The sequence below is a fragment of the Athene cunicularia genome, assembly GCF_003259725.1.
Source record: "Athene cunicularia isolate RWA chromosome 6 unlocalized genomic scaffold, athCun1 chr6_part2, whole genome shotgun sequence".
Lineage (NCBI taxonomy): Eukaryota > Metazoa > Chordata > Aves > Strigiformes > Strigidae > Athene > Athene cunicularia.
Window position 1 is genome coordinate 10,210,523 of NW_020799106.1, and position 24,973 is coordinate 10,235,495.

The 24,973-nt window shown below is 39.7% G+C and overlaps 1 protein-coding gene across 1 annotated transcript in view; it reads right to left on the reverse strand.

Annotated features, from left to right (window-relative positions):
• Positions 1-24,973, reverse strand: part of PRKG1 (protein kinase cGMP-dependent 1) — a 458,834-nt gene that overhangs the window by 185,176 nt on the left and 248,685 nt on the right. The window contains exon 3 of the mRNA XM_026851989.1: positions 13,026-13,131. Within this exon, the coding sequence (XP_026707790.1) occupies positions 13,026-13,131 (106 nt within the window). The remainder of the gene's footprint in view (positions 1-13,025; positions 13,132-24,973) is intronic.

Consider the following 24,973-nt stretch of genomic DNA (forward strand, 5'->3'; position numbering starts at 1 on the left):
GAGTCATTCAATGGCCTTTTTGGGGTGAAGGGCCCAAAACTGAACCCACTCAGTGAGGGGCGGCCTCCCCAGTGCCGAGCCCAGGGCTCAGATCCCTTCCCTGTCCCTGCTGGCCACGCCAGGGCTGACACAAGCCAGGATGCCATTGGCCACCTTGGCCCCCTGGGCACACTGCTGGCTCCTGTTCAGCTGGCAAAGGAAAAGGAAAAGTGTTTGTTCTCTTGTTCAGCTCAAACCTCCCAAAGCTCAACTCATGGCCATTGCCCCTTGTTTTATTACTTGCCAGTACCAAGAAGAGTTTGACTCCACACCTTTGAAACAGTTCCTGCAGTAGTGGGAGACTGCTCTTAAATCCCCTCTTAACCCCCTCTGTGTCAATCTTAAGAGGCTTATCTGGGGCCCAAGCCACATTGCTCCAGCTGTGGCCACTCCAGCACTGAGTAGAGGGACTTAAATGCTTACTCTGACCTGCCTGCCACACTTTTCCTAGGGACTGTTCATGATGACAATATGCTGTGCTCTTACTCAACTTGACCCCCACTGTATGGCCCAGGTCCTTTTTTACAGACCTCCAACCCAGGCAGTCAGCCCCCAGCCTCTGTTAACACAAGGGGCCTGCTCCACCCCAAGGACAAAACCTCTACCCTGTACTCCATGTCGTGCTTTCATGAGGTTGATTTTGACCCAACAGACAAATTTTTCAAGATCCCTTTCAAATGAAGGTGCTCTCTTTAGCTTGACACCAACAGCCCCTTTCCCTTAATTTATCCCTGGATGCACATTTGCTGAAAATGACTCTGTCCCACCATCCTGGCTTTCAATGGAGATGTGGAGTATCTGCCCCAGTATCAGCCCCCACCATACTTTGCTTTTCACTGACACCAGCTAAACATCAAAGCCGTTAATTTCCTCTCTCCAAGCCTGACAATCCTGCCAACTTTCAACCCATCAAACCATCCATGCATCCAGCCCATTCATCCTCAGCTTCCAAATGACAACACTGCAGGCAACAGTGTCAAAAGTCTTTCTAAACCCAAAACAAACGACATCCGCTGCCCTCCCCTCATCCTCATAGTCATTTCATCGTGCAAGAAATCCATCACCAAGAGAGCAGAAATTTCTTTCACTATTTCTGAAATATTTTGTCAACAAATTATTCAGCCCTAAAGCTGCATTTTTCATCAAATAAATGGTTTGCCAAAATGCTTTGCTTGGCATTGCGTATTTGCAGACAAACTCAGATTTTTCCTTAGGATCAAAAGACAGTTTGGATACACAGTTTTCAAACACGAAGCTTAAGACATCCTTCTAGCAATTAGTCTGTACTCAAACTTTTCCACCAGCTGTGGAAAAGAAGCCACTCTTTACTACTTTCTTTCCCTAACATTGCACACATTTTAAGCATTTCAATTTGCACGCAGATAAGCATGGTTTCTTGGGAGCTCATTAATAACTATCCAGAAGTTTTGTTTACACCAGAGACCTCAGCTGGTTTTCCAGTTACCAACTCAAGACAATGAACAGTTTTGCAAGGAGAAAAAGTACTAGCAAACATAACTCAAAGTCATGATTGACCCCGGCCAGATGCAACGCTTGCAGGGCTGGCAAGAGTTTCTCCGCCATGGACTTTCATGGTTATAAAACACCACTGGTGAAAAAGAGACAAAAATGGATGAGCATCACATCGCTTGTTATATTCTACGTTGCCAGTAAACCATATGAGTATTGTTTTATAAATGAAGGAGTAAAGACTATTGCATTTCGCCTGGAAGGCCACAGACCACAGGCCTGAGTTTTCTGTGCTTCCTCCTAAACTTGAAAACTAATATCAATAATTGCATAAATCTTTCTCAGTGGTATCAGTTCAATAAAAATAAATTATTAGTAAACTGTAAAAGTCAGATAATAAACTCTGTGACTTCTGGTGCAACTCAGGACTTAGGACTTTTTTAAGTAATTGCTTACAGCGGAACACAATCTTTAGAAAAATATTAAAACTCAAGTTTTTAAATGAATTATACAATCCATCATAATCTTTTTCATATTGTTTCCATAGTTAAGAATTACCTTTGTTATAACACCAGGCTTACTGCTATCCTAGCTCAACTTCTGACCACATTCCATCCTTCTTTTAATAGCCCTTTATTAAAGCATTTTTCCCTGCAAAGACTCATATAAACTGTGACCATGTTACTTCATTCTCTTCTCTAGGTTAGACTCCTTGCATCCCTCAGTACCAGGCATCTTTTCCAGCCCCACAGCCGCTCCCATGGCTCTTCTCTCAGTTCTATGCAACGTACCTGTCTGTGTCCCCCTGGATTGCAGGCCCCTGAGCTGGCTGAGAACTTGTACCTGCAGAGAGCACACCATAGGCAAGTTCATGCAACTGCCCTGGTTTTGACTGTCAGTCCGAGGACTTCTTCAGTCTTTTTTTGGTCTAGCACTGCATTACTTTCATTTCCAGACACTGATGCAGACCCTCCAACCCTTTTTAAGCTAGCTTTCAGCAGCTTCATACCAGGTCAAGCTCCTCACAGGTGTCTGAATACAGAATGTCAGTGCTTCCACACTTATCATCCAGATTTGTTTTCACAGTGAAAGACCAGGAAAAAACCTCCCAAGGCTTACTTCTCACAAGCCCACTGTTTCTTACAATCCTATCATCTTCTTTTACTTCTGAATCCCATTTCAGATGCTATATATTTTGTGCAAGATCAATATCAGCCCATTTAATCAACAGCAACATGAAATAAAATCTGTCTTCCACTTCTAGAATCTCTGAGCTGTTGCAAGATTCATAAAAATTGTTGTTAATAACCAAAATCCCACCCTTAACAACTCTTAAAATAATTCTTTGATGCAAGGTACCTAGACCTGTTGATTTAAAAAAACTCTAATCCCAATAGCTGTTGAATTTCATCATCAACATACCGAACAGTTGTATTCCCGCATATTTCCACCATTTCAAATTATTTTTTCTTTATTTAGACAGCATTTCCATTTCCACGCCTTACAACCCACAGTGAGACCAATATTACAAAGACTGATTTTTTTCTCTTCCGCAGCCCTTAGCAGTATTATTTCTGTACTTTTTCTCATGTCCTTTTGCTTCTTTTATCACATGTCTATACTTCACTTTTCTATAGTTCCTACTTCATCACCACCACCCTTCCTTAGATATTTCAAAAGACAGAATCATTAACATCAGGATGCTTCAGCAGCTGCCTGTTGACTTAAGTATCTACTAAATGACGCATTTCATCTCAATGCTGATTTGCCTTCTATCTACGTCTTCCACTCTTTTGGCATGGTGTCCCAAACTGGGACTGTCCGCAACTGGCTTTTTTGGACAGACAAGTATCTCTGGGAGCCCACAGGTAGTTTTGGTTCAGGTTGGGCTGGTGTGTCACCCTACACTGCTTCACCTGCATGACGCCAAACTGGTCAAGTACCAGGGGTACCTTCTAGTCCCCACAATGACATCAGGAATATCTTCTATTTTACAAGATCAGCTCTGCAGAATGTCTCTCTCTACTTAATCCATCTGCTACAAGTCACAACTGCTGCTCATCATTGGTCATCTTGAAACAAAACATAAACATGAAGAATAAACCATTCTATGAAAAACCTCCAAAATGTCTCATCTTTTGCAACTCATTGCAATTCGTCTACCTTTAATGATTTAATACCAAGCATCACTGTTCAACTCTATTCTGCCACAGTTAAGGTGTGAATGACTAACCTGAGCATTTTAGATAGATCAAAGGCCCAGAGACTATCACCATATAGCATCTGCAAAATAACAACCTAACAAGTCTTGCCGTTATTCTTCGCTGCTTCCTCAGCTCGTCTCTTGTAAGGGAAACCTCAGCAAAACCATCCAAGGCTGTCCAGGGTGTAGCTAACTGCAGCAGATCTACACTCAGAGATCATACTACCTTTCTGGAGTTCTAAATTTTAAGTCACACTGCAATGTGATCAGAATAAACTTAATATCTAATAATTTAATCTACTTTAATATTTGCAGTATAAACCCCAAATCTTAATCAGTCTACTCTTCACTACATTTTAGCAAGCAGTGGAAAACAATATTGTTGGTATATACCATCACAAACATCCACATAGTATTAAAATACAAAATGTTAATTTGGTAAGGATGAATCACTTCAAACAAACCCTAATACCTTAATAAATCTCCAGTTATGCCTAAAGTTCTGCACTGAGATATGAAGAGCTTGATGTGTTTTCTGCTGCAAAAACCACAAATGCCCAAGTCATTTCTCAGCCTGGTTTGCTCTGGAGCACAGAAAGCTGCAAAAATCGTGACAGTAACTAATAGCTAGGCAGCGAGCCAGGATTGGGTTTGACCTGATGCAAAATCACCAACAAGAATTTTCTTTCCCTAAACAGGCAGGATGTCAGATGTAACCATTCCCAACGGCTCTGCAGCACCACTGTGATGACAGAGGACCTATTCTCGTTCCATTCGTATCAGTATAAAACCACACTAACACTTGGTTTACCCGTAATTCTGTCCTGTTGATTGATCTGTACCTGAGATGACACTCTACAGGTGTTGAAAAGTAAAATGTGGCTCTCATCATGGGCAGAAATTATAACTGATGACAAATAAAAAAGACAGCATTCGCCTTAAGAAAACCCAACCAACCAGGATTTGGAAATTAAAAATAAAATGTAAAAATAAAAACTATTATTTTTAAAGACTAACAACCAAGAGAAAAAGTCCAAAATTTAATTCCTGACATCAATTTGCCTTTTCTGTTAATCAGCAGCTTTACTGAAGCAGGGGGATAAACCACTCCAGAAAAACAAGTATCCCTAGAGCTCTAGCCTTCATATAACCCTGCAAAAACATGTGCAAAAACATCACGAAGAAAAGTTCTTCTGTGAACTGACCATACAGAATGAATTAATTGGTAGCTGCAGTCTTATTCTGGCCTGACTTCAGGTTTTTACCATCTCTGCCTTCCCCGCTTAAAAGATAAATCCCCTATTCGTGTAGATTTTGGTCAGGAAATAATTACTCAGAGTGAGATGAACTAGATGATCTTCAAAGGTCCTTTCCAACCCAAACCATTCTATGATTCTACAACATTAAAATGAGATATAGACTTATTCCCATTGGTATTAATCCATTTCAAATACAGCTGACAGCAAGACCAATGCTATCTTTAAGGCAGTCCAGGGGCTGTTGTCTTCAACCCCTTTAACACAATTAATTGGGTTATTACAGCTGCCTTGATTGAAATGCTCCCATGTAAAAAAAAACTAGTAATTATTTTTCTCCCTTCCTCAGGCTTTGAACCAAGAGGAACATGAGATTTTCATCTTCTTTTCACTTCTTCCTTTTCCTTGTGGTGTATTGCCTTCAACGAAGATTTTTCTTTGATTAAAACATGCTTGGTCAAAATTAAACTTCTATTACTTAAAAAATATCTGCTCCAGCCCCTTCATATGCATTAACAGCATTCACAAGGGATTTTGGAGGCTAGATTGTGGCTACTGAAATAATTAATTACAAAAAGTATTTTTAAAAAATTTTAACCTGACCTTCTCTCCACTGCAAGATGATATTTTTCTGGTTAAAGGGCAGAAGAAAATTGACAGTTTGATACCATGGCGCATCATTTCAGTTCTGCTTCAGTGCCTGCCCGTGCACCATGGCGCGGTGAAACCACCTCACGCTCAGCCGCCTGCAAACAGAAACTTCCTTCGAGATATCCTCAAGTGTCCCCAGCACAAACTGAATTTAAAGCAATGTGGTAAAAAACCAAGCAGACCAGACAGACAAGATTTGTGCAATTTCCAAAGCCAAAACATGGCTTTTTTTCCACGCAGGGCTACTGCAATACCACAAAACCTGTATCGCGGGCTGTCTTCAGAGCTGGTACGTGAGCCGGGGAGATGTGAGCACCTTCTGAGAAGCCCTGTGGGCACCCTGGGTATCTTCCCTCTCTGCAGCCTTACACTCAGCTTTTCACGTAAAACTATCCCCAAATCCTTCCCATGCCTGCCCAAGGAAATACAACAATCTTTTCCTTCTACCTTCAGGCTGTCCCTAGCTTGCTTCCTGACACTGACTCTCCAGTTTCCACCCCAGAGGCTGCCGGGGTCCATCCCTGCTGTGGTAACTCATTAACACTTTTCCCTGCCGTGTCCACCTCAGCTGACCTCCTGGTTCCAACCTGCTGGTGGTCCTTCTTGCTTTTACCCAGGGGGCTCGGTGATCCTTGCCAGCCCATTAGCTGCACCCTCTTGACACATGCACAGATTCACAGCAGGTTGTATGATTTACAGGCTGGGATGTGGTTCTCTGTGCACTCCAGTTTGTCATTAACAGTGACAAATCCAAGCTGAGCATTGCAAAGGTAGTGGTGGTATGTGTGCCTTCTAAAATGTCTGTTCTCCCTAATATTAACTGTAACACATGATTTATCTACCCAAAACGCAGAAGATTTAACACATGATTTTATCTAACCAGACTTTAGAAGACTAAAGTTTCAGACTTGCAAAGCCCTTCAAGTCATCTTACTCTTCCTCACTAAAGCTCCAGTGTAGCTCCTCATGGCACGGTGAGTTTAACATGACCTTCAGAAAGGGCTAAGCTGTATTTCATCTCATCTTAAAGAAAAAAATAAAAAATAAAAAAAGACAAAATAACTGAAAGGAACAGTATACACAAATCTTTTTTCATTTGTTGCATACAAGTATGAAATCATTCTTCACTTTCAGGATCAGTGAGGAGTCCTATAACACCACTAGCACTAATTGTGCTCAAAGTTGAGTTGATTTTCTGTCTGCTTGATAGTGCCTCTTGCCTATCGTTTTGCCCACAATCATGAAAAAAAATTAATCTTAACGCTCACTGTGGACTCAAGGTGGCTGTAGACCTCAGACAAGAACGAACTAGGTGGACACCTGCTCTGAAAGTCCCCATCGTTTCCAGGTTCCCTCTCCAAAGCCCTTCTTGTGATGTGGAAAGGTTCTGTCCACATATGCTTTCCAGCCAAAATTGCCATGTAATAGCCATGCTCTAATGCAGATCAGTCATTCAGTCTTCCCTCTGGTAGCAGACCTGTGGGGTTCACTCAGCGTGAGGCAATAGAAGGAACAGTGCATCTTCAGAGAGAAAGGAAGATACTACTTGACAGCTCGGCAAATTAGAGTAAAATTGTGGGCGGCATACAATCCGCCTTGCTTGAGTTTTGCTATCAAGAAAGAGAGGGCTGAAAAATGTTACGTGTGAATGCTTCAAAAGAAAGAAACTATTTGGAGCTTTCCACAAACAGGAGTCAGAAAGCCAGCTCAGCTGCAAAGCAGTCAAATTATGTATCTATTACCTCTCCCTGATTTTACTTTTTCCTGGGCTTCTACTCTGAGTAGGGTCGGCATAGCACTGGGGGAGACGCTGTAGTTGGGAACTATCAGTGTTAGGTTCAGTGGTTGGACTGGATGATCTTCAAGGTCTTTTCCTACCTAGATGATTCTGTGATTCTTATTATGGTCAGTATGGGGCACAGTAGAGGACAGTGAGCTGATTTTCAAGTATTATCATCTCATCTGCAGCGCTTGAGAGATGTTGCTTGGATGTTTCCAGCCTTTCTGACTCCAGCAGATCATAATATGGGCATAAGCTTCCTTGTCACTGTATCAGTAGCATGGCTCATGGACCACATGTTTGATCCGGTGTTCATCAGCCTGTACAGCAACAGTGAAAACAAAAGCAGAATTCTTGGTTTCCTCTGAGGTCAGATGGAACCTGATCATGATGTAACAGTCTAGCTAGTTCTCCCCAGAGACACTTCTTGAAGGGTCTTTGAAAATGTGGACATCCAAAGGTGGGTGATGGGCAGATCTTGTGGTTGTGAATACCCTTCAAGATGACACTCTTGGCCTTCAGAGTTTTGGACTGCACGCCTACCCTAGTGGGGATGGCTCTCTCCATTTTGGTCTTGAGCAACATCCTGGGATGAAAAGGATGGGCTCTGAACCACTGCATCTGTTCTTTAGCTTTACATTAAGCATACATTTATTTGCCTTATAGAAATAATTTACCTTTTTCTCTGTCTCTGGCTATCCCCTCTGTTCACTTTGTCTACGTCCCAGTGGTCCACAAAAGTTGTCTTCGTTAACCCAAAAGTCGTTTTGCAGATTTAGTCAGCTGAAACAATCTAAGAGTACATACTTCACCAACTCGATCTCTAACTCTCTTTTTCCAGAGTCTCTGCTCCCTTTGCATCACCCTCTTAATTTCTCTCCTCCTTCTATCCACTATAATTTCACCCTAAGATGCACTTCAGGAAACATTTCATGTGAAACTGCAGGCAATCTTTCAAAGACACAGTCATTTAATAAGGTTTCACACATTTTTGTATTTGCTTTCCTCTCACTGACAAACAACTTACGTGAAATGCAAAACCTCCACTCTAAAATCATCACAGTACTCACATGAACCAATTTCAGTACGTGTCTCCACAATTACATACCAGGCTACACACTAAAAATTTTACCAGCTCAATTCCCCATGCAGATAAGCCACAAGTATATAAACTCCCATTTCTTAGACATAACCAGCTCAGTTCTGCCATGTCTGCCCCGATCAAAACTTCCCACTTAAGCCAATTTGAGTCAGATAAAACTGTCAAGGAGACTAAAGATCAAGCCCGAGCACTACAAAACGTCAAAGGCTGAAGAGCGGGCATTTCTTCAGCCAGATGAAAGATTCTGACATTAAGTTAAAAGCTTGGGCTAACAAGATACTTTCTTTCTATTAGGAGAACTGAATTTTTATTTATAGGATTCAAGATTGTGTGTGCATGTGTGAACTTTCTTTAAGTTTCCACTTCTAAAGCTAGGTCCTGCCTCCAAGGTGACACTGAGTATACATCATTTTTTCTCCTGATCAGTTCCAGGGTCTTGGACGAATCAGAGTTTACACAGTGGCCGGAACATGAGGCCTCTTTGTATGGAACATTTAGGAATATTTTTTGTGAAAAAATATAATATTTACTCTTCCAAGGCATCCTGGACTTTAACCTTTTATGATTTAGCAGGAAATTAGTACACTTGCCACAGCATAAAGATTTTCCCCATCTTTTATTTCCTGGACAAATTTATTTTATAAATAGCTGTTTCCTTAACTGAAATATTCTGTTCTTGCTTAAACAGAATTATTTTTAGTACAGGCTTGAGAGGGAAATCATTCTAATGTTGTAACAATGAACATTGCAGTGAGATGCACAGCTGATTTTAGCATAGCTGTAACGTCCACTGCAGAATGATGCTCTTTCTTGTGTGTATAAGGGCAAATATATTCCATGACAGATAGTACCAAGTTGGGTATAAAATACACTTTCAGAAAAACAAAACAAAACAAAACTATGTTAACTCTTTACTGTTAGCTGCACTATGAACTAGCTTGAACTAGCATTTATTTAGCCACAGAATGAGCTCCCAAAAATTTGTGTTTCAAAGGGAATCATTGCTATGATTTGTCATTCAGTATATACACAGGGATCAAAAAATAGTCTGGATTTTTCATCCCTTACTTGAAGCAGGTGCTCCTAGGGAATTAAGCCATCATTTGATCACTTCAGGGATCATCCGTTGACTTTGCAAGCAACAGAAAGGGATATACAGACCAGTTCTTCCTAAATACTATGAAAAAGAGAATGTTCACTTGCTCCTTACTCCAGTATATTGCAGTTGATTTATATGTCAGAAGAGTTATCTAAAGTTTTATAAGACCATGAAAACTACATACTACTACTCCTTGGAGCAAACCTAGAGACAGCCTTCTGGCCCAGGACCTACTAGCAAAGTAGATCTGGATTTCTTGAACAGTAAATGTACTTTTTATGGTTTCCTTATGGTGTTCAGAAGAAAAGACTGGACTATACATGCTCTGGACATAAAAGGGTGAAACTAAGAAAATAGTGGCTGACCTGTGACATCAATATGTTCCTTCCGTAGAAAAAAAATGGGAAAACTACCACACTGTCAGGAGGGGTGATATTTCCTATAATGACTACAAGGAGCTCCAGTGCTCAGGGTGCACATATCTTCAGCCAGATGAATGAGGAGATATGAATACTGTCATTTCACCCCCAAAAGCCACATTTCTTTTGCATTTTGTTAATAGGTGAAATATGTTATTGAAGAGAATGACCATTATGTTACTGTGACTACTGACAAGATTAGATAGGGCAACTTCTTTAGAGCACTGCAAGCAGAAAATAATGTTTTTCATTCCCGCTGACTTTTCTGTGAACAGGTACCATTTAAACCTTTGTTTCTATTCCATTGGATTTCTTAACAAGAACATTTTCATTCACTTACTGTTTAGGAAAGAAAAAGTAGAACACAGAATAAGATCAACAATTGACATAGTCCTTGTTTTCAAGACTTAACCTATTTTTTCCTCAGAAGTTATTTAGAAGGAAAAGGAAAAAGAAGGAAAAAATTACATATCTAATTCATAAATGGAATTTAAGTTGAGCTTGAGATAGCCATTGATTCACAGTGCCCAACTGGAAGACGCAATGGGTAGATACCATTTTGTAATGACTTTTCTACAGCTATCTGCCCCATGCTACAGTTGCGTAGGAAGAAATCTGCTCCTAAATGTGAACTGTAAGATTTAAAGAAAAAAAATATTTGTTTGCCTTAGGACTTTCTAATGAGTGTTAATACACAGCTCGACATATTGTAATAGGCTGTGTACAAGAACCTCAGATACAGTGTGAGAAAATGCTTCTCAGCTGCTTCCTCACACTATCTGCTGTAAAATTAAAGCTGGGCAGGCACTGTGGAACCTGCTTCTAAATTAATCGTGACAATCTTCTAGAAAATCTCTATTAAAGCTGGAAGCTTAAGAGCTTAATGTGTGCATAGTTTGTGCTTTAAAGGAGAGTCAGTGGCTCTAACCCACAGAACTGATCTTAAGTTCATTTCTGGATTTCATTCACCAGCACACAAGAAAAGCCAGTGTTTGTTAACATTTGAATTTATGATTTTTTTAAACCCTTTCAGTATGGCAACAGCTTGTGTTTTCTCTCCTGAGTTTGCTTGTTAATACCCATAAACTGAGACACCTGGAAAAAGCTAGACTTTGATGACTACACTTTCGTGTCATCTCTAAGCAGCAGATCATCTCCATGGAGCTCATGGTCCTCTCTAGGGAAATACCTTGTCCGCATCAGAGGTTGTGCTACCTAGCCAATTATTTTAGTTTCATTATTTTATTATTCTTAATTTTTATTTATGACTGAAAATAATCACAGGTGAAACTCCTGGCTACAAGGAGAGACCAGGAGGTGGGTTGTCAACCCAGCCAAGAACCAGTGTAATGAACTGGGCAGGTCTCTGCTCCCATGTCTAAGTGGCTAATGGTGCCCGAGTTTAAAGTAATCCCTCACCCATGGTCCTGGCTGAACTTGTGCCCAGGTCATCGATCGCATGGGATCATCTTCCTGGTCCACTTGCTCTCCCCCACCCCTAAAGCCTTGCCTGCAGATCACAGGACTGTGGTCACCCATGGGACAGCTCAATTTTGTAACTCCCCAGTAATATCATCACAGAGATTTAGTTAGTATATATGTATTTATATATTAGGTATATATATATATATATATTTAATATATACTATATCTTAAATAATAGCTATTTACATGTAGTATTATTATATATTATTTTTTCTAAGTCCCTTTTTCCTCCAATACTAACTGGAAAAAAGCTAATTTAAAGTTGAATTAACACAGGCTACTTCTTGAGTTTATATTACTGAAAGCCCATGTGCATGTTTTTCCAATTTTAGAAGTCTTATGTTCGAAAACATATAAAAAAGCATGTGAGAAATGAAACTAGAACAAGCACGTGATCTACTAGGCTTACCATGGCATCCCCCACATTATGGAGACCTGTTTTCTGTCATAAGAGATGGCTGTGTGGGATTAATTTTTCATCCAATACATCCTTTTTAAGGGTGTGTGTCATTACTCAGGTCACCAGTATGAAAACTGTGAGTTCTTCTAGATCTTCTAGATCATTTCCCCCAAAAAAATCTCTTTGGAATGAAGAAGCAACTTCTGGAAATGAAGCAATTAATTGCTAAAACATTTCCTTATGTTGAAAATTAGCCAAATGCAAAATAAAGAAGAAATAAATCTGGTAGAACTTCTCCCTGGAGAGAGGTGGGGGAAAAGGAGCCCACATCTGAAGGATTTTGTGCATATTCCCATCCACCATCAAGAGAAATAATCTCTCAGATATAATTTTACGTCTCCCTGCTTCTGCACAGCTAGAGGTTGTTGGTTTGGGACGGAAATGATGCACAGGGAACATTTTGATCTGGGACAAGCCTGTTGTAGAGAAGCCTTCATAACAATGGGATTATTTACATTTTTTTAGGTGATTTTTTTTTTTTCTCTAGGATTCAGTGACATTATGTTTCTATTTGGGATTGTTTTGTTGACATGAAAGAGAGCTCATTCCTCACTGCTGTGGCACACTGGAATTACTGGGATACTAGACATTGCTTTGGTAAGGAGCATTTGTTCTTTCTTCTTAACAATCTACAGTTCTTGCTTCTCTAGAAACTTCTCTAGGAACCTCTAGAAGCACAACAACACACTTGGAATGGACTTGCTTCTTTGTACAGCGGTTTAGAAACCAGATTTTTCCCTAGGGAGAGTGTTCTTTTTTAAAGGGGTATTTTCTTTAATAAGGTATGCTTCAAATAACTCATATTAAAGCTCTTACACCTCGGCTGTGTGACTCTGCCAATGAATAATTCCCACTGGGAATGACTCTAAACCACAGCAATAGTCCTCCTGGGGCTCGCCCTCCTTTCAGCTGGAGGATACGTCTTACAGATGGTTTAACAGGAAATAAAAAAAAAAGAGAGATGAGAAGAGAAGAAATCAAATACTGCACTCACAAAAAAAGTCAAAAGATGAGGACAGCAGGTTCACTGTATTTTTTGATAAAGTAAACAAGTGTCATACCTTTTTAAAAATTCCATATACTCAGTATGCTTGATGAGGCCTGTCCTCATCATTATTGTTTGAAAACATTGCCGATCAATAGCCCAAAGTTTCACATTTACGAGAGCTGGAAAAAAAACAAGACAAGGGGAAAATGTAATTAGCAAAATGTCAAAATTTGAAAAACCTGTTGTGAAATGCAGAGGAACATGAATTAATTCATGAGAAAGCACAAAAATGGGTACACACTTCAAAAGGGTAACATAAAACTCATCTGCTGGACAACGGACTAAGCATACACTGAAATGATCTGAAATATTCTGGTTTAGCTGCAGTACATGAGGTTTTGGAAAGATTGCCTAAAAGCAACCATGAGATGAGAAGAAATCAATGCAGGCTGAAAGCAAGCAAGAAATAGGGGGTCAGTTCACTGTAACCTGGGACACATCATTGCCTATGACACGGAGTGATCTGGGGACATTTTTAGCACATTATCCTGTTTCCAAGACAGCAAAATTCATTAAGGTTTCATCTCACTCTCAAAGTAGATGACAAATTTCTCCTTGACCTCAAGAGATTTTCCAGAACTGAGTCCTGTTATATACTAAAAATTGAACACCTCACGATTCTGAAGGTTTTGAGTAATTTTTTTCCAACTTTATTTTTCAGGTCTCTGAAAAATTCTAAGACTTCAGTGTTACACACCATACGCTACATCATATACTTCAAGAGCAAAGTCCCGTTGTAAACCCAAGCATGACAGATTACCACTGCATAAAGTACAGATGCTTAAAGAAAACCGGATCATGTGAATTGGATGCACAGAACCTCAACTGGTCCAGATTTTCATCTTAAATGTGGATTAGACATTTGCCTCAACCATAAATGTTTGCATATATACACAGTTTCCAATAGAGTTTCTCCTTAGAGAAACAGTTCAATTAAATCTAAGGACCTCTGCACTTGCTTTTGGTTTTGTTTTGTTTTCTTCCAGAGAGTAATTGCAGTAAATTTCATCCCCATATCCCATTTCACTACAGGAAACAGAAATGAGCAAAATTACTTTCAATAAAATATTTACAAATATTATCACAAATAAAAATCCAAGAAATGACTTTGCTTTTATTTGCTAGTCCTTTAGTTTACAAACATGCTGGTTAATGAGTTTTTATCCCTAACAGCTTTTACAGGATGTAAAACCTTCAAAGTGCAAATTCAAATTTGTCATCTCAAATTGCACTGCAGAAGTGATTGCATCACATCATTTAAAGCCTCTTCTCATTTTCAAGACAGAAATTCCTTTCTGAGAAGTGGTTTTAGTTTTATAATCAAACTGATGAGAAAGAATGACCTATATATTTAGTATGAGAGATTTCTGTCAAAAAAAAGTTAGCCTTTCACTCTCTTCAGAGTGGAAGAGAAAATTAATGTCAAAGTCATATCTTTTTTTTTTTTTCTGTCTTTTGCAAAATAGGTGTTTTAATTGATTTGTAGATGAGCTCTATCCTAGAGGAAGAATTACTATTTTCCAACAGGGTTGTGGGGAGGACCTTACTCAAAAGGACTGTCTCCTGTTGTACTGGCAAATGATGATAAGGGTTGGTATCAATTCAATAAAAATTCAGAAAAATCCCAGTAAATTTGCTAAAAGCAGGAAAATACTATCCTATAAAGTAGGTGTTTTCTATCTAGATGAACAAATGTAGGTGATTCCAGCCAGCCTGGCCATTTCAGGATGGTTTGTGTTCAGTGTGATGTATGATTGTTACACAAGGTGAAAAGGTGACTTGCTTGGTCAGAAATGGCAAAAACACTGATAATGTAGTGAATGGAACACAATGTATGAAATACAGGTTGGGGGTTTTGTTGTTTGGACTACAATATCCTACAGCATCCCAGTGCCCTATCATGAACACGTACCATGAACACATCTTATTAGTTCATCAGAAGTAATTTTTCCAAAGTACAGCCATTCTTTAGAGTAAAATTCAAGTTTTCACCTCTATTTCGTTCACACAGTCTTCATAGCAAACGCATGACTATTAAGGTGACACCTCTAATTGGGTAAGCTCAGACAATAGCAAATACTTAAATTCACCTTTTTCTTTTCTATTGTCTCATGGAATTCTGAAAGAAAGGGCATCCTTCCTAGAAATAATTCTGTCTGCTGCTGCTTCCCAATGTATTTTATTGGATCCATCATCTTATGCAAAGAAGTAGCTCCAAAAAATAAGAAGTTTCATCCCAGTACCAATCCTGGCCCGCTAGTCCTTGATGGACATGTTTGATCAGCACCTGGAACCAAATTCCTGTTGGAGTCCATCACAGCCAATTAAGAGCTTGGCTTTGGAATAGCAGAGTCCCTTGGCCCGCCAGACGCATTTATAAGCTCTATGTCATTATACCTTAAATCAGTGATTGATGACAATGAGCTAACTCTTCTTTTTCACATACATAGTAAATGATGAAGATACTCAGTGGATTTTCCTTCCCACAATGGGGTTCAGATACAGCTGCAAAGATACCACTTATCTCCGAGGTTCACACAGGTACCATGGAGCCAGATAAGTGGCAAACATTTACTGATTCTCCTCTGCTCACGAGATGCTTTATGAAGCCCCACATCGTACTCTATATCAAACCCCAAAGACGAGAAAGAGTTGCTGCTGCATGGCCCGTGCTAGGGATGTTTTCATGCCATCTCTTAATGCACTTAGGTAAACAGCAAATGCAATTTAGTACCTCTCAAGCAAAATGAAGATCCATATTGCTGCTAAGAATTGTTCTGTAAAAACAAATCTCTGCAGCTGGCAACCAACCTTCATGGGAGCACAGGAGCAGAGGCTTACCTAGTGAGCCTAGAACAGGTCACATTCCTCTGGTACCCTCTAGTAACCCAAGTCATATATCTACATACAACTATATTTATGTATAAGGCTATATACACAAAATTACATATATACACACATATATATGTAAGGCTTGGCCTTTCAAGGCCAGGCTGGATGAGGCTTTGAGGCACTTGGTCTAGCAGAAGGGGTCCCTGCCCATGGCAGGGGGGTTGGAACTATGTGATCTTTTAGGTCCCTTCCAACCCAAACCATTCTAGGATCCTATGATACAGATTTTTCTATATAAAGTAACTAATATTATATATAATTTTATAGACACATTATATGTAATTATGTATCATATTATTATATACTGTATAATGTATATTTTAATGTATACACATGCATACCCTCTAATTATACACACCAGTGTGTACCAGCCCCCTCACAAGGACCATGCAGCTCAGGAAGAATTAAGGGCAGACAATGCACTTCTGCACTGCTCATTATAATCACTACTCATACTTTATATTCACATTTATCTGGCCTAATGATAAACAGATGTTTTAATAATGGCTAATTACAGTAGAGCTTTAAATGTCAATAAGACCCTTATAATCAGGTGTGAGCGTAACCTCCTGTGATGCCTAAAATCCTCTGTAAATGTGTTAGAGGGTTACTGAAGGAACAGTACAAATTCTGTAAGGTCTGATGATATTGACAACTTCAAAGAGATATATTCATGAACGCCCAAGATGAAAAACATGTATATGAGATGTATACCACAAAGTCAACTCTGCTGTGAATCACTGAGTTATAACAGATACAGAGGTGATGCAAGAGATCTCATCCGTCCCTCTGCGAAGAGAATGTGTTGTATGTTGGAGGTAAAATTTTCTGTGAAGCGTGATTTCAGGAGAATATCCTATTCTCTGACTGCAAGAACTACAGCCATAAAAAATATGATAAATAACATTGTGAAAACAGATGTGTGTACATATATCCTTAATGAGAGCTTCCTAAGACTACTCAATAATATAAAATATTACACTGAAATCAAATCAGCTAAACCAGTTATACTGCAATTAAAGTTTATTGCCTCTTTTACACTTTTTCATACTGAAATGTTACAGTTGGGGTTTCATTTTATCTTTCTAATGGCACATAACACAATCACTGATCACCCTAGAAGCCACCAAGATTTTGGCTGCCATGCAAAAGAAGCAGCAACACTATAAAGCAACAATATACATGCTCACAAACTAAGGTATATTATAAAATGTCTGTTGGCATGTACACTCCTCCACCTGAGGAACAGATAAAAGTAGGGATGCCAAGGACTGGAACCTCTAAATGATTGATTAGATGATATAGCTCTCCAGGTGAGGGTCTCAGATGATGTTCAGCATTCTGCAGTCATTGCAGAATATTTTAATTGAGTGTTAGAGATGAGCAATCCCATAAAAATGAGGATTTGATGTGAGCTCCTAACAAAGGCGCTAGATAATTGTAAAAACATGGCTAAAAGTACTGAATGGCTAAATTAACCCCAGCTAAGGCACAGCTCCTTATGCTTTCCAGCAAGATTTCCTCTGAGAAAGGGATTCATCTGAATCTGAAACTCCAGATGAAAGTGATGCAGTGCAAGGGCTGAGACCAAAGCAAAATTCTCCTGGATAAACAAGGCATTTCTTGGGTTAAAACTGATCATTACAGTTTAAATTTGAAGTGTTCATTGTGGTCAGCACTAAATTTTTGATAACAAGTTGACTGAAATTATTTCTGTCAGTTGTTTCAGATTTGGATCCCTCTCCACATGAAAAGCACCGACTGAAGCAAATAAACAATTTCAATAAGCAATTTCAAACTTATTTTTCTTCCTATTCATTTACCTGGGCAACCTATGAAAATATAACTCATTTTAAACAGGTGAAAACACATCCCCAGTTCTGTAGAATCCCCAGTACAGCCAAAAGCTTGGGCTATGTCCTGGCTGGTCTATCCACATCCACTGTCTCACTCGTATGCTGGGAGGTCTTTGAACATAAAGCAATGCAAGATAAAGGTATTCTGTCCGGTTGAAAAGGATCACGTATGCATATCCTTCATGACACAGCAGAAACTTGATGGATTCATCAGCTCAGACCCTCTCCGAGTGTTTTCTCCCTGTCCAAGGCAGTCACAATTTCAGGGTGAGGTAAAAGAGGAAAACTGAAAGCAGATTTTTAGGTTGCAGCTGAGCGCACAGATCTTCCCACCACCTGATGGGATTTTACCACCAGTCCGTGCAGGCACAGACCCTGGTGGGGCCACCCTGGTGCTCTGCACCACCGAGCTGGAGCCAGAGGGACGCTGGGGAGGGTGGACGGGAACAGGACACGGCGCTGAGGAGAGGAAGGCCAAGGAGGCTGCCTTCTTCTTGCTTGGCTCTGCATCTTAAAAGACATTTGGTCTTATCGAAAGGTCTTGGTTTCAATAAGTCTCCTTCTGAAACCACAGCACCATGTTTGAAACTGCAATTTTTATCTGGTCTTTACTGTCTATACTGCTATGAATTACAGTATCATTTTGGTGTCAGTAGGGGTATAATATACACTTCCATAAAAATTATAGTAAGTATTCAGATTTTCTCCATCTATTGCACTAAATAATAGGGACTATTCATCACCGATCCTCTCCAAGGCTTAATTATCTTAATTTTTAATACTGCCGTCATGTCTCAAGCTTGCTGAAGGACAAAATTTTTGCTCTTTTGCTTCTTTTCTTCTTGTGGACCCAGCAGCTGAAAATTATGGACCTCAGGCTCAGATCTGAGCTACTCCTTTTCACATGCGACTCCTGCATCACACGCAAAGGCAGTGAAATGGGGGGGGGAATTGCAAAGTTTTAAGTGAAAAAAAGTATTTACATTAGAGCAACTTTTTATTATTTATATGTGTTATATATTACTATATGTTAATATAGCTGGGGAAGTCCTTCAGGAGCAGTTGCTAAGATGCACCTGAAAACAAAGCATCATTTTGCATGGCATTATTGGAAAACCATCTTCCCAACACAGATTTTAAGCATGGGTTCCTTTTGTGCAAAGCCAGATCAGTTGCAAAATGTCCTTTTAACCACAGCCAGTGCAGCAAAGCTTTATCAGTACAACATTAAAAGATGCTTTAAATCCTTAAAATCAGAGCAACCACCAGAATAGTGCCCAGATAGGTGCATTATTTCAAAATGAAATGCAATATTCATACGGCTCTGCAATCCTTTAGCTTCTTTCCAAGTTTTTACATGCTCAGTGAAGCCTTTCCAAGTTTTTCAAGGATCACCGAGTGAATCATCCTCAGCTCAAGCACTCGCTGGCGGTGTTATCAGACCTGAAACTTTTTATTGCCTTGCACTGCAAGCCAGAATTCATCACCACGCTTTTGCTTTTAGGCTATTTTATTCAAATAACTGTTTGCTTATCTGCCCTGGAAAGCCTCAGGCAAAGGAGCAGCAGCACCTTCATGTCCTTTGGGCCTTTCTGGCAGCAACGATACGTAAAATTTCCACTCAAATTGAACCATCCTTCCACTTGGGTTTGATTTTGCAGGGATTATTGTGCAAATTATTGTCGGGGAGAACATAGTCATTTCCAGTCAGTTGTGTTTCATCATGTGTATCGCATAAAATGATGCTGAAAAGTACATTTAAATAAACAGAAGGAGCCCACTGAATTGTTTTACCCCACCAGACACACCATGAATCATGAACCAGGCCCCAGCAGACTGGGTTTTGGGATACAGCATAGGATGACGCAGAGGGGATGTATTTAAAAGCTGGAGCAAGAATGAATTTCTCTGTTCTCAGATGTTTCTGTTTCAAGTTTCTAACAACAATGGCACTGGTACAATGACGACTTCACCCCAATGGTATCTGTTTTCTCAACAGGTCCTTTCCTGTAACTCCCCAGAGGGATTTTATCACCTCATACTGTGTAAAGGAGTAATTTTACATTTGGCCAAGGAAATATTCAGCGTTCAAGCAATGACAGATAAACATTTAAATATGCTTTTTCTCCCAGTACAGTTTATATCCATGTTTATATCTAAACTGGAACAGTTTGTTAAAAATGTTTAGTAACAAAAAATTAAAACATACCCACAGAAACAGCAGAAAATGTCAAATTTATTTTGCAATCTTGGGCCAGAGCTGTGGCTTTTCCTGGTACACAGAGAGCAGGACAGGAATTAAGGAGAATCAAAAAGGAGAAGAAAAGGCAAAACAATTCCAGCAGGACCAATACTAAACCTAACCATGGGGCGCAGGATTATCTTCGATGCTGAATGTCACAGTGTTAATGCTCAGTGCCAGCATTATGGCAGCGCTTCATACTGTGCAGTGAATTTTTGGGGTGTGGTGTCAGGATGGCAGCAGGACACCGCAGCCGTGGCCCTTCCCACAGCGCTGGGCTACAAACAGGGGGGGGTGGGGGGGTGGTTGCCCACATAGTGGCAATTCTGTGCTGTGGTGTAGGTGCATGAGTAAGGATGAGGTTTTATCATCTCCATCCATCCCTTTGCAGACTGGCCATTTGGTACTGGTCTTTAAAGCAGAGGTTAAATAAGCACTTTTGTGAGTGCCTGAAATTATCAGCATACTACTGAGACCTGAAGCAGGTATCTCCAGAATTCATCTTTACATTGATCTTTCACATTTTTTTCCATCTCCCTCCCCGAGCTTTACTAACTTGAATTTTGTCACCAAAAATGTCTGTATTATGTGCATTACAAAACCCTATTGTGCATAAGTTCCTGGGCTGTGTTGTTCACGTGGAAGAGAGGGCAACTGATGTTCAAAGGCAACAACTGCTTCAATACTTGAGCTCTTTTCAGGTCATAAATAAAATTAATTTCTTATTTGTGTTTGCATGATCTTTCAATAAAAAAGAGCCTCTACTTTGCCATGGATTCTGCAGTGAAGGGTTATCACCATGCTGTACCTACCCCAGCCCTTCCTCCTTAGCATCACACTCCATCCCAGTGCCTAATTCTGAGGAGGGGAGGCAAGAAAATCCTCAACACTTTGGCACAACCGCACCTGAGTGTTAAAGCAAGAGATGCTTTTGAATTGGTATCTGGGATTATTTCTCATTAAAGAGAGCTAGCAATGGTGAGAAACCTCACAGGAAGAGGCTGCAGGCATGAATGCCACCTCTAACGCCTCCACCAAGCTTCCCAGCAGGTGATGCTAGATTTCACCTACATGTAGGGTAGATAGAGGTAAAATAATCTCCACTTTCCATGAGATATAAGTCCTTTTCTTTCGAAAACCATACACCATTTGCAATTTCATAGTACCCAAAGCACAAGTTGATCCTGAAATACATTAAGGAACAAAGATTGCTGCAGACCTATGAAAATGGGTATTTTTTCATACTAAATGGATAAAACATTCAAAACCAGATTAATGGGCAAGTCTTCAACTTGTATTACTCTTTAAAGAACTGGCTTTGGCTGCTGTTTAAGCACTGGTCTCAGTGGTGACTAATAATATATGCAGGTTATGTGAGGAGGAAACAAAGCAGGAAGGACATGACACAAGATAGCTCCAGATAGCTCTGGTTTTGCTGCAATAAACTATGAAGACCCTGGACACCCCAAGGAACTATATACACTTTGCATAGGAATGAAAGAGACCTGGAAAAGATCAGATCTGACTAAGAAAAGAAACTGTTGGAAAATATTACTAAGAAACACTGCTCTTTTCCACCAGAATAAAATCACCTCTAGTATTAAAAAGTCAGTGAACCACATTTCAGGGGTAGTAACATTACCGATGAAGGCATCCAGGAAAAACTGGGGCAAACAAAATGAAACACTGGAAGTGTACTGTAGAAATGACTCAGTGGAAATTATGACCACAGTTTCTGTTCAACTTTAGTAAGACATCAGTAAATAGAATAACATCGTTGATATTTAATTATAACTAATAGAACTGACTATTGGCTTTACTTTGGTTTTCGTATGTTATGCTGGAGAATGTGGGCTGGCTCCTTCTTCCACTGAAGTGACTGGGCTCTGTGGGTTCAACACAATGGTTTACTTAAAATTAAAAAAGGATCAATTCATCCCATTGCCCATGCTATGCTGTTATTGTTCTTCAAAGGAAGGGATGCACATGGTGTCTGAAGGACACTGAGGGGAGACTTTTCCCATTTGTGCTATGGGCTGTCTATCCTCACTGTTCATAGGTCTGATTCAGAGGAAAAGTTGGTCCTACCCCAAGCTCCCCCCATGTCTACCCCAGAGAGGTCTTGCCTTTTTGATTCCTTTGGTGTGGGCAAGTTCCTCTGTGAAAACCCTGTATCGCAGCAGGAGAGGAATGAGTATGTATAAAAATGGCAACTGGAGTTTAGCTGACTTGTGAGAGCCCTGAGGCCCTTGCAAAGCTTCAAGCCAAACAGCAGTTGACTTCAATGGGGAGGATTCCATCCTTACTCCTCCATCATACAGCCTACAACCTAAAATACCCTTACACTTAAGATCTATCTGCCAGTGCTAAGTAAAATAATCTGTATTAGATACTATGTAGGAGCCCAGGACTTTTCTTGCCAGAAGAATAAACTTAATAATCCAACCTTTTGCCTTAATAAGCACCTTCACTGAACACTTCAAAGAAAAGTACACGTCTCCTAATTAATTATTCAGGAATAACCCCAGCCTGAGTGTTTTTATTAATTTAAGGCCCATAATGTTTGGCTCAGGATATATGTTGGGTTTATCTAACATAATTCACAATCTTCCTATTACCTCCCAAAAATATCTCGGTCCTCTTCTGAAGACTTTTAATTTCTTGGCTTTAGTGAGAAGTTGTGATGAGGAGTAATTAAGCATTATGGAAGTCTTTAATTGTAAAATGTATTTTTCCTTGGCATTTCAAAACATCCACATCATCTGTAGTACAAAACCTGCATATCAGATGCCCTAATATGCTCTTTTTAAGCTAACTGCTGTTTTACATAACCTTTACTATGTCATCTCTTATTCATCCCTTCTGTGTAAATGTAGTTCTCTTCTTCTTACATTGCTATGATGCAGAAGGTTTTTTAGGTTCTTAATTAAACTTACCTCATATGAGCAAGAGCTTACAGACTACTTAAGAAATTATAGTATTGAACATCCATATAAAAGATGAAAGCTGAAATAGTTCCTTAAAGTAGTTTAAGAACAATCTATTCAGAACAATTTGAAAGCCACAAAAATACTTTCAAGTGCTATTTTGAGTTTGATGGAGAGTGATGTGTGTTAGGTGAGATTAATGGAAAACAAGAGGTGCAGGTCAGAAGCCTAAAATTTAGTTGCTCAAATAACTCATTTAATGCAATGAATACAAGAGGGGTTGAAGTAAAATGTCTCCAATTATTTGCAGAAGGAAAAGGAGAAAACAACCCAAACGTCCCATGGGGGTGTGAGATTCAGCCTGGGACGCATCCCTTCATTGGCATGCCTAGATCATGAAAGCACTACCAAGAAACCCGTGTCTAAGAGTAATGAGCAAAGTAATATATTCACATTTTAAAGAGACCTACAAATCTGTTCTAGTTCATTGCCTAAAGGAGCCCCAAGAACAAGGAAACTGAATATACCCAATTAAAGGAGGTATCTTAATATTGCTTAATTTGGAACGGAAGGCACTGATAAATGAAGAAGGCAGCTTGGGGGACCATTAAAAAAGCAATGGAAAAAATAATAATAAAGAGATGAGGCATCTCAGAGAGACTCCTCAGTACAGGTGGGGCAGCACCAGGGGTCTGCGTTTTGGGAAGAGAGGAATTGCTCTGATGCTAGAGAACAGAAATAGGCTGGAAAAATGGCGTGTGACTTCATGGCATTAGGACAGAAAGAGAAAAGGTCCTAAAAGCAGAGGAAAATCCCAGGCTGCAATACCTGTGGCTCCTGGGGTCTGAGCCGGAACACTGCCAAGAGCCTTATGGAAGAATCTGTAAAGACAGTATAAATGCATCCCACAAGTTTTTCCATTTCTTGAAGCTGTCCAGGCTGGACAAGCACCCCTTTGATGGTCCTTCTGCTAAAAGAGCCTCTTTCATACTTCTCATTTGAAAAATACACACATTCTGGTGTTCACCCTGCAAACTGATCTTGGGAAGTACAGTGGCCTGGCTAGTCAGTAAAAAAATAAATATAACAAGAAGGCATGATAACACAAAGCTACAGGGCAGAACTTGGGGTGAATTTTTTAAGATGATCTGCACAAGTTTAGAACTAGTTTGATTATTCATAGGGGGTAAAGGTTTAAATGAATTTTTAAAGCCAGTGGTCAGTATCCTAAAGAGACATTTGCTTGAAAATTGTAATGGGTATGAGTATTTTAGGAATGATTGGAAAACACAAAAGAGATTTTATATTCTATTTGAACAAAAATATTGTTTTAAGGATAGAGGGATGCCAGATAATGACTGCTAAATTAAAATAATGAAAAGAAGCACACATGCAATGCCTTTTCTAAAAAGAAAGCTGAAGCACTTTATAAGCAATAATTATGCCTCACAACATTTGTGAAAGTTATACAGCACTATATATTGGTATCACTGGAAGAGAGGGAAATGTCTCTGCCACTGCTGGTAGAAAGCTTTGCTAAGACTTCAGCTCTCCTAAAGTCACCAGTTCTCCATGCCCATTTCTTCACCGCAGAAGTAAGCCTTTGGCTCTTTGATTGCTCCGTTACCACCCAAGGTAGAGCTAACACTTAAAGCTGCTGGAAGTTAGCCTCTTCCTTCCACAGAGTCATCACTAGGCTTCCTGCAGCCATGGCAAAAAGGGAAAAGGATGGTTTAAATGTTTAACGTCCCAGCAAGCCACAAATCGATGAGGTGTTTTCCTCCATCCTTACTCCAGTGAGAGCATTGAGCTCTGCAACAGATTTTGACACTAAAAGACCTAAAATGAGGAGGAGTTTCAGCTTCATCAACTGTTTTTTTTTTTTCTGAAGGACAACATCATACAGGTCCAAGAAATCTATTTTCCAGTTATCAAAAACGTTTTTGTAAGGAAGACAGTTTTATAAAGAACTGTTCACATGTAGCAAAATTAATGATACTTTCTAAAAAGTAACAAAACATTACTTTACTACTCTTCCCCCCCC